The sequence below is a fragment of the Arvicanthis niloticus genome, chromosome 3 (genome assembly GCF_011762505.2).
Source record: "Arvicanthis niloticus isolate mArvNil1 chromosome 3, mArvNil1.pat.X, whole genome shotgun sequence".
In the NCBI taxonomy this organism is placed as follows: Eukaryota; Metazoa; Chordata; class Mammalia; order Rodentia; family Muridae; genus Arvicanthis; species Arvicanthis niloticus.
Window position 1 is genome coordinate 80,936,771 of NC_047660.1, and position 18,010 is coordinate 80,954,780.

The 18,010-nt window shown below is 43.1% G+C and overlaps 1 protein-coding gene across 1 annotated transcript in view; it reads right to left on the reverse strand.

Annotated features, from left to right (window-relative positions):
* LOC143441852 (uncharacterized) overlaps positions 1–18,010 on the reverse strand; it is a 19,644-nt gene continuing 1,634 nt past the window's right edge. Inside the window, exon 3 of the mRNA XM_076932052.1 lies at positions 1–132. Within this exon, the coding sequence (XP_076788167.1) occupies positions 1–132 (132 nt within the window). The remainder of the gene's footprint in view (positions 133–18,010) is intronic.

Genomic DNA, 18,010 nt, shown 5'->3' on the forward strand with positions numbered 1-18,010 from the left:
TTACACTGTGTTGAGTGCTTCATCTGCTAGGAACCGATGAAGCTGGGTGAAGGGCTCCCGGCTCCAACACCTGAGCATCAGCTCATACAAAGTCTGCGGGCAGGTGCTTGAGGCAATTTTAAATCCCTTGCACTAGACAGGTAATAATAAAAGTTGAGGTTTTTTTTCTACAACAACAGCAACAAAAAATCTGCTAGAGCCTTTCTCCTTCTCCTCCTCTAGAACAGAAAAGTGTCATGAATAACAATAAATGCACAAGCAAGCATTGTGGTGCACACCTGTATCCAAAGTACTTGGAATGCTGAGGCAGGGAGTTTGTAAGCTCAAGCCACGAGTGGGCTACAGAACTAAACAAACACACATATGCATACTCATATGCATACACATACAGATAATACAAGTTTTTTTCCTGTGCACTTCTAGCTCTACAGGTAAGAACTCAGATATTATACACCTCTGTGAAAGGGAGAAGATTCATTATCTCCTTGCTAAGGATGGAGTCCCCTGCTCAAGGTATAGACCTTTGAAAAGGGTCTAATAAGCCCCAAATAAGAACAAGAACGGAGTGCCAGGAGGCAGACATCAAATGCAAATAGTAAAGAGGAAAGTTCATAGCAAAGTACATTGTGTTAGACTGCTACTTCCAAAGAAGACCACATCTCAGTTAAACAGCATGAGACCAGCAAACTGAATGGCTGCTCTAGAGTCGCTACTGTGTAGCTTTTTTTTTTTTTTTTTTTTTTTTTTTTGCTTTAGGAGAAAGTATGTCACATTATGACTGAATGGAGCCTCTATTCTGGTTACAGCCAACAGGAACAATGTAACTCCTACCTGGTGGCCATGGAATATGAAGGGAGTACCCAAAACAGTGTTAGGGGTGTGCTTGAAGTAGTAGGGCGTCTTCCTGTTTAGTTGCTAAGGAGCTGCTGAGGTATCTACCCACCAGCAGAGGGACTGTAGCAAGAAGGTGATTCCAGACCAATTGCTCTACAGAGGAAACTGTTGCCATGTGCCCTAACATGACAACATCTCATATAATCCTGGACAGAAAGGAACTTCCCATCTGATTCTATTCAGGTAAAGACAAGATCCACCTGTGGGCATAAGAATCTGAATCCTTAGCCTGGAAACCATTTACAAAGTTAGGCTTATTTTGTGACAATTCATCATGCAACAACATACTTTTCTACTTTTTGAGTATGTTTTTCCTCATGTCAAAGGTCTGCCCTAAGAAATGTTAACGCCAGTATGCACGTTTTCACACCACAGACGTCAGAAAAGCAGGTAGTAAATCTAAACTTCAAGCATTTCTTGTTTGACCTGCAGAGTTGCAACCTGAAACTTGAAGAACTGGGAATTAAGGCTGCATCTTCTGGTAGTGATGGACTGGTCAGCAGGGGACCCTAGGTTCAGTCCCCAGTACTTGAAAACCTGAGGCATTACCCAGATTAAACAGAATTAAAGAGGCATGACCACAGCATCATGTATGAGTCTTGATGGGACTGTGACCACCTATTGAGACAGGCATCAGAATTTGGGAAGGACTTGAGATTGGATGGCAGTATTGTATCAAGATGGCTTCCTTATTTGAAAATAATTGATACAGAGATGGTCTTGTTTAGGAGAAATTTATGATGGGGAGTTTAGAATGTTTGTTAGCTTGTGGTTTCCTGGCTCAGGGAATTGATAATAATGGATTTATATACTGACATAAAAGAGAGAAAGCCTAAGGATCTGATGCAGTGACATTCAAAGGGGGCATATAGATGCCATTCCAGCTTTTCAGTGAGTTTGAAGTTGCTTCAAAATAAAATGTTTTGAAAATAATTTTGGAAAGAGTAGTCATGGAGGGCTCTGAGTCTAGAAGGGTGGGAAGCCATGTCCATCCTTCCATTGTCCTCCCTGTCCTCTAGAATTTGACACTTGGCCAAGCCCACCCATTGTGTTGCCTGGCTGCATCTGAGTGGGCCTGAGTTTACAACCCTCTTTAGAATTCCAATTCTACTACATGCCAAACAATTCAGCACTGGCCTGCCCTGCGGAATAGCTGCTGGTTTGCTTTTTTTCTTTTTTCTTTTTTCTTTTCTTTTTTTTTTGTTTTCATCCTAAAATTATCACTCAGACCTATCAGTTGTTTTATTACAAAAATAATAACAATAAAAGCGCCAAATGAACAGTTTACACAATGCCAGCTACAGTGTTAGGTCATGAACAAAGATGGAGATAATAGCTATTATTAGCAGTAATAGATCATAAATAATAACATGCAGTGAAATTACGTTGCTGGTCACTGGCTCACTCCCAGCCGTTCTCTCCCAAGAACTGCTGGAGCTGGTCCTTGTTCACATGCCATTTGCCACGTCAGGGTTTTCCTCAACCATGCTTAATAACCAGTTTCCAGATCTGGATATTGGGGGCTGTAAATTTCCCTGGTGACTGTTGCCAATGACAGGGAAGGAAAGACTTGTGTAATTACCACTTGTACTACAACGGAGCACATGAACTCAAGTCAAGAGCAAGGATTTGGAACAATAAAACACTGAGGTTGAAACAAGTAGGGGGGAAACCTGCTCAATTTACATGATAAGAAATGTGAGCTTGCTTGGTGAAACAATGGTAGTAGGCTTGATAGCGGAGTGCTACACGTATTGTTGGGTGCTGTACACTTCCTTTCTCTGGCACAGATGTTCACACATCTGTAAGATTAGCTCTGGGTTGCTTGGCAACCAGTACCTGCAGTCATAGTCTGTGATGTGATTGGTTGATTTTACAGTATAGTTGCTTTGAGCCTAGAACCTGGGGAAGTCCAAGTGCCGCTGTTTGCGCATGGTACTATACTGTGAGATACTCTTCACACAAGCTGCTTTCAAGTATTCCATGGAAATAGCCCAAAAGAGGGTTTAAGACCTGTGTGATACTTTGACACCTCAGCCCCATGTCAAAATGCTCAAGGGCATCCTTGTCAATGTTCTGAACTTGAGCCCCAAACCCTGTCTGGTGATGATCTGGCTTCTGACCACCATATTGTTAGTTAAAAAAAAAAGTTCGAAGCATACGTGTAAGGAATCCTTCTGCCTCAGGACTTCTCCAGTGTTTCATTTCCTGGACAGAAGACAATGTCTGTGCTGTATAAGTTAGAAAGTTGTTCTCTTCCTAGCATTCTTGTACAAACTTAGGCGTCACTTGTGTGTGTGTGTGTGTGTGTGAGAGAGAGAGAGAGAGAGAGAGAGAGAGAGAGAGAGAGAGAGAGAACCAAAAAGGGGTAAGAAAAAAGGGGAAAAAAACAAAGAAAAAGAAAAAAACAAAAAGGGGACAGAAGTAGAATTTCTTTGGGTGACAGGTTGGAGGACTTCTGCATTTTAAGAAGTTATGGAAGGTATAGGAGAATTTCTCCAAAAGTTTGATGAAGAGTTTCAGAGACTGAAATTCAACAGATCCAGGAGTGGCCACCATGAATTCTGAAAACAAACCCTTGAGCATGGCATGCAGCCACTTATAAAAAAGAGTCTCCCCACCTAGCAAATCAAATAGGACCATATTTTCCCACCAATAGAAATGAGCTCATTGAAATCTCACTAGACAAACTAGATAAACTCAAACTAGATGAAATCAAAACTGAGTGGTGGATTGTAAATCAACTCATAAAGATTGAAGTAATCAGAAAAGGAGAAAACATCATTCCAGGTGTTTGGGGGGACAGGGCCTGTGCAGAACCAACAGAGGAAACCAGAAGCTGGTTACTGTCAGCCATGGATGTATGTCCTATTCATATGCCCTTAGAGATGCTTGCTTGAAGCAGGGCTTCCTCTTGGCCCACCTGGAAGTCTTCTCTTCTCCTCACCTGGGCCATACAATGTCACCTACAGTCAAAACTGAACAGCTCCCAGACTAGAAAGTATTGGAAGACCGAAATGAAGCTCAAAGCTGAATCATTGGATTCTAGATTTTACACAATTTGAAAATAGTTTCTGTTCATCTTTTCTGTCTCAACATCCGAGAAATTGGAAAATGTTCCCTCAGGCTTTTTGTGGTACAGATTATCTCTAAAACAAACAAACAAACAAACAAACAAAAACAAAAAAACAAACAAACAAACTTGGAGTTAGAGAGACAGCTCGGCTAGTAAACGCTTGCTACATAAGCGTGAGGACTTGATTTCAGTTCCTCACATCTCACCCAAAAGCCAGGTACAGTAAACGGTTTGTAACCCAACCCTTAGAAGATAAGAACGAACTGCTGCCTAGCTTCGGGTCCAGGTAAGAGACTTCTCAAAACAAAATAACAATAACAACAAACTGACTAACCAACTAACTAAAAACAACAACAACAAACCCAAGGTGACCCTGAAGAACAAATAACACCCTAAGTCGACCTCTGGCCTTCACACACAAGTACATACTACTCACACATTTATGAACATGCACATGCATGCACACATGTAAATACACATACCCAAAAGAAAAGAATATGGCATGCTAGCTTATCCCTGTAATCCTGCCACTCAGGAGGCTGAAGCTAGATGGTCACAAGCTGAAGTCAGTATGGGTTTCTTGGGAATATCCTATCTTGAGCCTGGAGTTTCAACCAGAACTTCAAAATCATTGCATTGACCAATGCTCATCAAAGAAGTGTCTTTTTGCAGGACATGATAATTAACACAGAGACGCACCCTGGACAGTGTGCAGAGAGTGAGAGGCTTTGGAGCACGCTGCCCTTATCAAATCCCTTCCCCATAAGGCTCAGAGATCTACATGGAAGCAGAAAGAACGTTGGAGCCAGAGTTGGTGATTGACTCCAAGGAAACAACATCTCCCAGATACAACAGGACTGATAACACAAATGGATTTACAGAGACTGTGGCAGCATGCACAACACCTGCACAGACACAATCCCAGGACTAAAAAAGGAAGTGGATATAAAATCCCACCCTTCACCAAGAAGCTGTTTGCAATTGATAGCCACCGGGAGAGAGAAGTTCAATTTTCTTCAGTGGAATGGCATTGGGTGTTTCAAGCATACTCTGAGGCAGGCAGTATGCTTAAGGATAGGTGGTCCACACAAACCAAGTCTCATGTTTGGTTTTTACTTATGTGTGTATGTTTTGTTTGTGTGCGTGGGGGAGGAGAGGTTTATTTTAGTTTTTATTTTTAAGAGAGAGAGAGAAAGAAGATGAGGTTCGGAATATAGGATACCATCTGAAAGGGAGTTGGGGAAAGGATATGATCAAAGTATACGACATGAAATTCTCAAAAAAAGTAAATAAAAATATTTTAAAGTGGAGAGGGAAGGGGAGGGAGAGGGAGGAGAGAGAGGGGGAGAGGAGGGGAGGGGGAGGGGTAAAGGGATAGGGAGAAGTAACAGGGAAAGAGACCCTTTTTCTAAACAAAAGGGTGGCTGTGAGAGATGGAGGGTGGAACCCACAAGCAGGAAGAAGTTCTATGTGTCCCCTGGCCTCTAGCCCTCCAAAACTATTAGCAGGTGAAATAAGACTTCAGATCTAGTTAAAGCAGATACCCCATTAGGGGTAAGACATTACATAGAGAATTTGCCTGCTTCTCTGCTTTGTTTTCAGCTGATTCTGTAGGGAAACCTTATGTCGGTGTGGATATTGGTATTAAAGCATCCCATACAAATCCAGGCAGCTGCAACCGTAGACGCCCTGATGAAAAGCCAGGCAGTCTGCGCATTCGATTGGAATTTCAGAAGATAATTGTTTCATTCCCTGGTCTGTCCCTGGCTCACCATTTGACCTCAGACTAATTGCTTAATCTCTCTTGGCTTCAGATCTTCTACTTTGAAAGTAAGAATAATAATAACTCCCAACTACCTATCTCATCCGGGTACTGGGTGGATTAATAGGGTCATGTTTGCAAAGTCCTGGGAAACTCTCAAGGAAAAAAAAAATGTCCCTGCACCTTGGCAACTCTGGTTGGTAATATTCTAGGCTGGATAGGGCTGAGCTCAGTAAGCCATTACTACAATGGGATGTAGCATCTTCATCCTCATAGCTAAGGAATGGTTCCTTCTGAAAGCAGGGTTTTCACCACCCTAAAACCTCTGGTGTCTTTGTTGGTTCAACAAGAGGGAACTGCTCTGGTAAGCCATGCTTGTACCTCTGTTTCAACAATACACACAATTCTTCATAGCTTTCCTGCCCTAGCTATGCATAGGCTGACTTGGGGAGTGTGTGTGTCACACAGACCAGGGCTGAGATATGTCTCTGCTACTTCCTGGGTGAGTGACCCCAACATATCATCTGATCTCCTTGATACTTAGCAAGAGCATGTGACAATCTGTCAGGAGATATAGACTGTGTAACAAACAGTCTCTGCATCTCTTTCTTAGTGCTGCCGGGTGTGATAATCACTGGTTGGTCCTTACTCAATCCATGTCCCCTCCCCATCAGAACCTGTGCTTATCAAAAGCCTGGCTACCCTGCAGCCATCCACTAACAACAGGCTCTGTTTGTGAACCCTCTAGGTTTACAAAAATGACAAATTGAAAGGAAAACAAAACAAAACAAAAACTGTGTTGGGGATTTGTGCAAATTTCCATAGTCCATTTTTCTGTCATGACTGATTTAAGCCTGATCTCTTGACTTTCCAGGTGGAGTACTACATTGACTAAGAATAAGATATATGCCAAGTGTTATGCTAAATACTAAGAGTATGCTCTCTTGTTCCATCATTACAAAAGCCCAAGTGGGTATCTTGAGTAATCCCATTTACAGAGCCAAGGTTTGGTGAGGTTAAAGAAGCCAGCCGGTGCCACCCAGTGATTTCAAGGAAAGCCTGGATTCCAGTTCTTACCTGACCCCAGAGTTCTGCTATACGCACTGCTGTCTGATAGGAAAAAGGTACACATCATCTGTGTATTTTATATCATGTTTTACATCTTTTAGTTCAGAGACAGTTAGCTCATGAAGGCTTTGACTTAATGAATGGATTAACCCTGGGTGGACATTGTGGGAAAATGGCGAAAGGTTGTAGGCCGGGCTTAGTTGGAAGACCGGGATCACTTTGAAGGCATATCTTTGTGGACTATGTCACACTTTGCTCCTTCTTGTATTCCCTTGCTGTCCTTCCTGTTCACCATGGTCTTCCTGCTGTGATGACCCCAAGCACATGGACCAAACCCTCAAAACCCAGGAACTAAAGCTGATCTTATCTCCCTTAGGTTGTTCACATCAGGCATTATGTCACAGCCATGAGGAAAGTAGAGGCCATATGCAAGTTTGGCAAAGGTAATGAGTTTCAAAGGCACATTCTGGTATGTGCTGGAAATTTAACATTTAGATTTTTGATTTGCCAAAGAGTTTGCCCCCAAAGAACCCATTTCTGGAACATTCTGAGATCCAAGCTTTCACTTTATTATATATGACATGTATATTTACATACACTCTGTGCAAATAAATGAATGTGTGAATATGTTCTCTACCAGAGGGGAAGAAGTTCTCTTAGGTAGGGAAGATGTGTAAATTCCAGAAGGGCATGTACTGTACCTGATTTTTCTTGCATTCGTAGACCTTCCTGGCACACATAGCATCTCCTCCCATTCAGCTCTGCTGTTGTATGCATTAGTTAGTGTTCACCGGATGCAGTTTCCTTCATCATGTTCTGCCTCAAGATAATGTGTTGACAGCCTCATATTAAGAAAATCCCCTTTAGTGTCTGTCTGTGGGGCTAGTCTAAACCCTCAGAGGAAATAGGTAGCTTTCATTTAACCCTAAACCTTATTCTGCCAATGGTAATGTCCCTAAAACAAACTAACATGGTGAGAACATTTCCAGTTACAGATGTTAAAGCCAACTCAAACCAACTTTGTGGTCTTAGCACAGCTGGATCCATAGGCTGTAACAGGTCAAAGGCAATGTCTCATTTTCTTTACACATCTGAATAGAGATACTGTGTTCACCTCCAAAGCTACCTTTCATCTTGCAGTGTTCTTCACCTCAGGGTCTCCTGGTTTACAGTTAGCCAGGGTACAAGCCTCAAAGTAGAGGCTCCTATCCCACTCTTGCCAGACCCCAAACTACTGACTCTCTCTCCTGACCTAATCAGCCACCAATGAGGCTTGATTATGGGCCAGGCCTAAGTCAAATGCTAATGTCTTGAGCTTGATGGAGCCCTCTCCCCCAGTCACTTGGCTGGGAGGAAGAGACTCTCTGGGAGCTCCATTTAGGAGAGGCAGGAATGGGATGTGAAGTTGTCCAGGATAGATGTCTTCATCTTCCTCGGTATCACAATAAGTTACTTCTCATCCTGGGTTAGGAGCAAATCGGCTCCCGCTATTTGTATTGTTACCCACATACCTCACTGTGTGGCACTGAAGAGTCTTATTCCCGTTGTCATTATTGTGTGTGCATGGTTAGCCCCTTTACTTTGAGTCCTGGAGAGGAGAACACTGGTCCATTTCTCTGTGTCACCAGTATTTACTGTTATCCTCATGCATATAGCAGATAGAGGATGAACAACCTGAGAATCAAGAGCCTACTTTGGGTAACTCTGGTCAGAACCATAGATACAGATGAAGATTCTAGACCACGGGCAGTGGTCCATGTCATGAAAGCATGGCAAGCAGAAGCAAACTAAAGAATAGTGTTCCATGATGCTACCACACACCTGGCACCAGAAGAAGAAGGTCTAATTCACTACGGTGAATACATTGTCATATGTAAGCAAGACTCTGGTTTGCCAGACATCAGTGCTTGCCATCTATAGCCACAAAGAAGGTGACAGATGGACTTTCTTTCCATTACTTTTCTCGGAGATTTGTCTTGGTACCCATCTTTCTCCTTCATTCCTTTCATCTATCCTTTCTGACCCTCTTGGTGTAGCCATTCCCCCCACCCCTCCTCCACTGTTCTCCTTCCTTTCCCCCCTTTCTCTCCTCTTCTTCTGAAGCTCACTGCTTCAGCTCCGAGGAGTTACAGCTCTTGCAGCTCCTTAAGTGAGTTGTTTTGATAATTTCTTTCAGCTCACTTTGTTCCCCTGAAATGTCAGAATGACCAAGCCTCTTGCCAATTTAATGGTTGGGGTCAAAGACATTCTGTAGGTAAAATGCTCCTCACAGATAAAAGTGTTTCTGGGGGGAAAAAGTGAGAGACAAACCTATTTTTATTACATGGGTATAAATCTTATCTTTGGAAATTTTCTAGGGTTTTCCAGCCAGCCAAGGAGGAACCTAATGTCGAACTTGCACTGTAAGCCCTTTAGCCAGGTACCTTCCAGCACTGCTACTTACCTAGGACCTCAACCCAGCGGACTTACCAACGCACAGCAACATTCAGAGTGTGTGCATGTGCCCACTTTAGTCCCATCATGCATGTGAGATGTCTTTCTGCAATTCATTCCACCTTTGGTGTCTAATCACTTCACAGTTATGTTTTTATGTGCATTTGTGTTTTGCTTGCATGTGTGTCTCTGTGAAGGTGTCAGATTCCCTGGAATAGGAGTTAGATAGTTGTGCGCTTCAATGTGGGTACTGGGAATTGAACATAGGTCCTATGGAAGAGCAGCCAGTGCTCTTAACTGCTGAGCCATCTCTCCAGTTCTCAGTCATTATTGATGGACTAAAATGGACAGACCATCAAGATCTGGCCAAGCCAGTCCTAACAAAACAAGGAGATGAATGACATCTCATCAGTACTTGGTAAGTGAGTGGGAAAAGATATGAAATACGTGTTGAATTAGCCAACGTTAAATACATGAATGAATAATGAATGGCCATCCATGGTGCCTATGGCCATTTCTTCCTGTGTGTTTTAAGCTGCCTTTTGATTTATTTTTTGTAGCCATAATACAGTCCCAACAAACTGACTCTAAATTTATGATTTGCTTTTATGTTCTGCTGGTGACTTTTGAAATAGAGGCTGACATGCTATGCCTTGAATCCCGTTTTCAAATAGTTATGGAATATTTTCAAACCTCCCTGAGTGGAATAGGCAAGACAAGAGAGGGATGGCGCTTATGTCCCAACTAATCTCTGTTATGACAAATCTGTATGACTAAGGAGTGAGGGCCATGGGGGTAGGACCGTGCCCCTCGGCTGAGTAGAAGAGGGTCGTCCACAGATGACACATGACTGGAGCCATCGAGTTCCTGTATATACTTGGTAGATATATGTACCCACTGGCCTAGGTAAATCTAATCCTTTGCAATTTTTCATTTCACTTCCTTGAGTTCTGTGGTATTACCAAGGAGCAACTGGTTTTCTTCTGGGTGAAGTGGAAATCTTTGCTTAATTCAAAACCACTTACATTAAATACATGCAGCTACATGGGATCTTTTGCAAGAGAGAATGTTATTCATGCTTTTCAAAATCAATGAATCGTCACTTGACCTTAACAGAGATGTGTAGACCACTGCAATTGGGAGTTAAACTGAGTGAAGAAAAGCAGCTTTTACTTGAAACCCAATTGTTTATTGATATATGTTTGGGAAGTTAGAACAGAGTCACGTTTTTGAGTAGGACACTGGCAAAGTATGCAAAATTAAAATGACTCACAATACAGCCTGCTACTTAAAACTATGTGAAGTTCCCCAAAAGGAGGCTGGAAATAAATATTCACATAGACTAAGAATTCACATAGACTAAGATAGAACAACTCAAGTTAAAATTCAGTTAATCATGCAATTGGGGTGGTAAATAATAACATCCTGGGCACATTTTAAAATACAGCCAACTTCCTGGATACTTCGCATAATGGTGAGGTCAAGAAGACCAGATATCTGACCTAAATGTTGCTAGTATGTGGCCCTCTTTTAATATCTTTTTGTACTGTTGATTTGGTAACCAAAACTAAAGATCATGTCTGAAGAGATGCTCGTGGGAGCATGAGGACTTGAGTTCAGTCTCCAAAGCCCATTTAAAAGCCAGGCACCAGGCATCTGGAATCCTAGCACCAAAGAAGTAGAGATAGGCAGGCCCTGGGGCTCACTGACCAGTCAGCCTAGCCTAATAGGCAACCTCTAGGTTCAATGAGAGACTCTTTCTAAAACACCGAGGTAAAAATTGATTGAGGAAGACACCTATCATCTCTGGCCCCTGCATAATTGGACTCAAATTCACATACACATGAACACACCTGTGTTTATGACATCACCCACATTTTTAAAATGTACAACCTAAATCATGCAGCTCTGTGATAAGACCTTGGTTCTGTTCCCAGCACATCAGGGCATCTCATAACTGCCAAGAACTTTAGTTCAGGGCATCTGATGCCCTCTGGCCTCCTAGGCACCTCTACATACATGGTGAACAAAAACTTGTACAGATACACACAAATACTTACAAATAAAAATAATCTTTTTTTTAAAAAAAATTGAATGTTGCATCTGTTGATAAGAATGTAAATTGGTATGACCAGTACAGACAGCAATATGGATGTTCTTGAAAAAAATCTAATAAGAAAACAACCATGTTGTCTTAGTTACTTTTCTATTACTGTGAAGAGACATTGTGACTGAAGCAACTTACAGAAGACAAGGTTTATTGGGGTTTAAAGTTTCAGAGAATTAGACAGTGTCATGGTGGGAACATGTCAACAGGCATTCAGTTGGAGCAGGTCCACTAAGTTTACATCCTTATTTGCAAGTAGGAAGCAGAAAGAGCTAACTGGAGATTGTGTGGGATTTTGAGACCTCAATGTCATCCCCCAAGGGCACAGTTCTTCTAACAAAGCCATACATTGCAATCCTTCCCAAATAGTTCCACCAACAGATATCAAACTATTCAAATTTATGAGCCTTTGGGAGTTATTCTCATTCAAACCACCATGCATATGATTCAGTAATCACACACACACACACACACACACACACACACACACACACACGCACGTACACACGCGCACGCATTCACATACGCATGCATGCACATGCACACATGTACATACATTGAAATCAATGACTAGACGAGATATCTGAACTCAAAGTTCAGAACAGCAAAAGTAGTAGTCATCAACAGATAAATTGTAAAAGAAAATGTCATAGAGGCTGGGGAAGTACTGAATGATAAAGAACTTGCTTAGCATGTGTGAGGCTTGGGGTCGAACTCCTGCCATTGTACAATAAATACATAAGAAAGAAAGAAAATATGGCACATGTATACAATGAAATGCCTTTCTGTCTTAAGAAATATTGTTATTTAGTACAAGATGAACCTAGAGAATATTGTGTGAACTGAAATAAGCCAGCTACAAAAAGACAAGTAGTCTATGATCTTAATTACAGGTGTATTGCTCTTTTAAAACAAATTCTAGAAGTACTATAGAGAATAATGGTCATAAGGTCTTATAATTTGGGTCTGGAAAGGTCTTTAAAGGTTTGAGAGTTGAAGACATGATCTTCCATGCAACAGTGTTCTGAGGTGAGTGGACTCGTGAGAGTCTTGTGTTCACAGCTGAGTGGACTACAGGGAAGTTGTGGAAACTGTAAGTGGTAAGGCCTTATGGGAGGAAGTAGGCCATCTGTGGTGGTCTGTCTTTGACTATTGTATCTTGTCCAGTACCCCTCCCTAGCAGCTGCTGTTATGGGAGCAGCTTTACACTGCCACATACCCCCTGAGACAGTGTTCTACCTCACCTCAGGCCTAAAGCAACCCACCCATCCAAATAGCCAAAGTGAATCCTTCTCCTTAGTTTTTAGATAGTTCATGCTAACAATGAAAAGTTGACTCACATACTAGGGTTGAGGAGAGAGGAACCTGGGGAGATGTCAATCAAAGGATACAGAATTTCAACTATACAAGAGAAAAATTCAAGGGATGTACTGTATAATATGTTGATTATAGTTAATAACGTATTTTATCCTTGAGAATTGATGACGATAGATTATGTTAGAGTTCTTAGGCTGAGATTATAACACAGTGGAGAACACCTGCCTAGCATGACTAAAGCCCTGGGTTAGGTCCCCAGCAGACACAAAAGGAAACAAAGCCGTTCTCTGCACAGGAAGGAATGAGAGCTATGTAGCCCTTAAGTAGCTTCTTTTAGCCCTAACACATTTGCACACCACAACTTGTGTGCAGTTACTTTTCTCCTACTGTAAAGAAATACCAATTTAAAATTTGGTCAATTAAAAATGAATAAAATTCATGCCTAATATTTAACGATAATGTCTCAGGATGGAACTGGAGGGGAGAATGGCTTACATTCATCAGTACTGGGAAATGTCTTGTCTTTCTCAGGCAGAGCCTGTTTTAGCATTCACTTCAGGGTGTCTCCAGGTCGGCTGTCAGCTTGACAGGGAGTCCTGAGAAGGCAGAGTCTGGAAGGGACAGATTTGATCTCTATAAAAATCTAGTTAGAACCAAGTCTGCCCTGTGCCAGCTCTTCCCTAAAGGGTTCTGTTGCTTCTTGCAGCTAGTACCACAGCATGTTCAAGTCCAATAACTGGGAAATAAACTCTGTGTGTCTAGATTTCCCTTCTAGAGAGAGGAGCTTAGCTAAATGGTAGAGAAGCCTGCTACTACATTCCTGGGAGTAGCTGTGTGTTGGGTTTGAAGGAAAACTAATGGACTTGATGAAGAAGCTAACCTTGACTTCCAAAGCCTTACTACACAGATTTAGATCCCCAATGCTAGCAACTGCAAAACAGATTAATAGTAAAATAGAACAAAACAAAAACCCAGCCTTTTGTTCTGTCTCTCTAAGAAATCCAGCCTCTCTCTCTGGTAGAGAAAAGGGCTCCCTGCTCCCTGGAAATGGTCAGTCTCAACCCAGTCAGTAACTGCTTCATGGCCCCTGTTAAATGCAGAGCTGGTGGCTTTGAGTGGCCTTCCAGAACCAGCCATGATGTCTGCCTTTCAGAAGCAAATGCCAGGCCAGAGGACAAACTCACAGGCCATGTGATGAGAGGATAAAGTAGAATGACATCTATCTGTAGAAGAAAATTATTTCTCTTATTGGACTCTCTCCACTTCAGGGAAAGGGGCTGAGAGAAAAGCTGTAAAATGTGGGAGCTGGGGAGACACCTTCTAGGGGCTAGCTTTGTCTATGATGCTACAAGTAGATGAACTGTAATGGTCACTTCCCTAAACTCAGGCCAACACCATGGTGAGAACAACCCTTCATTCATATTTCAGATCATATGTCGGTCATGGGAAATCACAGAGCTGAGCAAGACAAAGACCCCTGCCTTCCTGCATTTACACTCTAGCGCAGGCAAACGGAAAGTAGTCAAATATGTATGAGAATTAAATAAAGTCATTTTTGATCTGGAGGAAGGGAGAATATCATCCCCATAGCAGGGATAGGGGTGGGAGTCATGGAGACAGAGACAGTGACTGCAAGAGAGTGAGCTCATTCAGATAGCAAGGGGACGCTATCTCATGCCTGTGGCAAAGCAGAAACAAAGAGTACACCCCGAGGAGCCTTGTAAACTTGCTTAGAGTTGACCCAGAAGGTCTGAGGAAACCCTAAAGAACTAAGCAAGGTAGAGACGTAGCTGGAGCCGCATGGTGAGAGCAAATACTCGTGATTGTGAGGAAGGACCCCCATTTCCGGCTGTATCCAGAGAGCAAGGAAGAAAGGTAAGAACTGGAGGGAGGGGGTGGGGAGTGATGCTGGATCTGGATCAGGATGTGTTACTCTTCCTGGTGGAAGGAAGGGAGGGTTCTGGATTCCAAGCTGATCTGATTTTCCCTGTTCAGTGTAGAGTTAATCAGAAACTGCTAAGATTCCAAGTCCTGCCACTAAAACTTGAGCCTTAGGCTCTGTGACCTCCTTAGCTTTTCCCTTTCTCCTCCCACAGATAATGTGATCTGCTTCCTGGGGGTGTGGGAGACCAAAGTAAGACTAAGAGCTGGGGAATGTCCCCGAGAGAATTCTCATTCACTTCTTGTCATTATCCCAGCATTTACCTGTCCCATCCTTATAGAATTCCCCCACTGCATAGCAGGCCACAAAATGTTGAAATTGCCTGTGTTCCTTTTCAGCATCCAGTCCCATCTTCTTCAGAATGTCACTCAGGGACCTTGCCACCACCAGTGCTGAAATCACAGCATCTGTCATTTTTGAGCAGCCACCACTGGCAGAAGTTGGGCCAAGGCCTTCTGTACATTCTCAGTAAATATAACGGCTTCACGCTAGTCATTTGCTTACCTCTGCTTTACATGGAGGACACTGAGACTTCCAGGGAGAAACATGAGGCTACTGCAGTCACCCAACAAGAGCCAGAACCAGCTCCACCCCCAAATCACCTTTTTTTTTTTCTTTCTGACCCTGCTATCCTTTAAAGACCAACAATAACAAACAAATAACAACAGTTGATACAGAATCAAAATATCCACTTGGAACCATCAGAAAGTACCACTGAGCAAAAGAAGAGAGAGTGCTGGCTGAGATCTGCTTGCCTCTGCCTCCGAGTGCCAAGAGTAAATCCATGTGCCACCATGGACAAAGTACTAAGCTGAGACTTTTAAGGCACTTCCTTGAGTCTGCCCAGAGAGCAAAAATGCCCCCTAACTTCAAGGGAGCCTTTGTCCCCCACAGGCTAGTGGCCAGTGGTAGTATTCTGTGATAGGATTACTTTGACTGTGGCCATGTGGTGCTGGGAAGCCCCTCCAGCCCCTTCCGGCCTCTTTGTCCTCTTTCTAGTGTTCCATCTGCAGGGCCCTCACACAGTCCTGCTGCTCTTGACTCTGAAGCAAAGAGGTAAACATCTTGGGCGCTTTATTAGTTTATTTCAGAAGATGGAGCCTGTTTGTCCCTAGGGCCCAGCCCTCTTTTATGGCCTCCAGGCCCTCTTGACAAATTCTAGTGACTGGAGAGAAAACCCGCTTTCTACAGCAGATCATTAAAACACCCACCATAAACCCAGGGCCATAAAACATTATTTGCCAGGCATAAAAAGAGGGTAGATTTTCCCAGAATGACAACCCAGGCCCTGCTTTCTCCCGCTGGGAAAGGCGGCACACGGATGCCGTCGTTCATAAATTCCTTATCTTGCACTGTGCTTTGGGAAAAGAACCCTGTTGGGAAAGCAGCCAAAAAAATATTGATTTATTTGTTCCTCGGAGTCCAAAGCATTTTAAATGAGAGAGGCATGGCGATGCCCTACCTGTGTGTCTTCAGATGACTTAATCAGAGGATACATACCCTAGTGCAGCCATAGTTTGCCAGGAGATGAGGGACTTCCATAAACTGGAGGCTCTCCTTTGGGAGCCTTCCTAAGTGGACAGGCATTGATTTCTCCCTTTTCCGTCTGTTGGTTTCCCAATTAAACCAGCCAGCACCCACCAAGGAACTGCTTCTTAGAATACAGGCTAGCTTTCCAGGGTACTCACCCTTGGCCCCTCACTAAAGACTCAAAGGGGATTTCCCATTTGTTCAGGTCTGAAGGACAGGACTGAGGTCTTCAGTACTTGGAGCTCAGGGTTCCAGTAGCATAGCTCCGTGCAACCATTATTAAAACCACCAGCTCCAAAGCTCTCATCCCTTTATGTGAAGTCATTGGGACTAGATAGGTTTGCTGGAAATCTTGCCAATTTTTTTTTTCTTGAATGATAAAATATAGTATATGATTCAAATAGCAATCCTGATGTCTGGGGAAATAGCTAATAATCAAATATGTTGTATTTCTTCAGTTGGAAGGATGAACATTCTCCGGCAGTGAAATAAAGAACAGTTAGAACTGGTCTAGTCAAAATTTGCATACTATAAAGGGGGTTTGCAAAAACAAAAAACGAAAAGCAAAAACACAAAAAACCCTCAATTTTCAGAGATTTTTTTTTTCCTAGAAAAACACTGAGTGCTTAGCCCAGACTTGGTGTTTCTGTGGTCATCTTGGTGCTATCTTACAACTCTCTAGCTGTAAAAGCCACTCTATTCCCCTCTAAGTGCCCTCCTGTGTACGCTGTCTACTTTCTGTTTGATTTTGTTTGTGGTGTGTGTGTTTCAGAAGATATGGAAGTGCAGAGGGGACTTGTGAACATCTACAAAGAAGCAGGGGAGGAACTAGGACTGCAGACTCCATCTTCCACTAGAGGATCAAGGGATGAAGCATTGAGGCTGGATCTAACCCAAAAAGGCAACTGTAGAGAAACAAGCAAATTCTTCAGGTAACTCAGGCAACAGCTAAGTAAAATAAAGGAAATACTTGGTGTTTTTGATTTGACTGTAAGTAGATTTTGTCTTCTGTCCTGTCCATTTACGTGGCCTGCCTCTGGAATCCAGGGCACTTGGGAGCCAGGAGCTTCTCTGCCCTTTTGTAGCTCTGTTCACAGCTACTCCCTGCTTGTTTTCAACAGTCACTGGTGAGTTGTATCCTGGAGATGAGGTAGCCCAGGGCAGAGCTGGGATGCCTGCCTGGGGACACCTGGGCTAGGGGTGGAGGGGCATGGGAATTTCTTTGCAGCTGCAGCTGAATAGCTGGAAAGGAAGCAAAGAGAGGAGAGAAAGCCTGGAAGCAATTCTCCTGATTGGGGGAAAAAAAAGCCTCACTTTTTCCCCTCAAGTGTGCAGATCTAAAGCTACATGGAAAATTGTGAAATGTCTGAGATCGATAAGGGATGTAAGCCTAGAGAGGGCTGGAGGGGAACCCTGGGCTTTTTTGTTGGGGGGGGGGGGGCAGAATACAAGCATCCTTAGAAAAAGAAATCCAGTGGGGGAATGGCCCGAATCCATCCATCTTTCCCAGTTTGCACTTCCAGCAAATGGACCAGGGGTACAGTGAAGGGAGGCAACCAGTCAGTGGGTACATATGTGGCCAGATCGATGGTGGAGCAGTAGCATCTCTGGAGCTTAACTCTGGAGCTCTATGGTGGGCTGCTGGGGATGGGGTGAGGCACAGGGTAGCAAACCAAGAGCAAACAGGGTGTCAGCACCAAGAGCTTAGGTCAAAGTCAGTGGATGAAGACAACTGACTCTTGTGAGGGAGTGGTGTGTATGTGTGTGGTATGTGTGTGTGGTGTGGTACATGTGTGGTGTGTGTATATCTGGTGTATGTATGTGGTGTGTGCGTAGTGTGTATGTGGTGTGTGTACATGCGGTGTGTGTGCATAGTGTGTA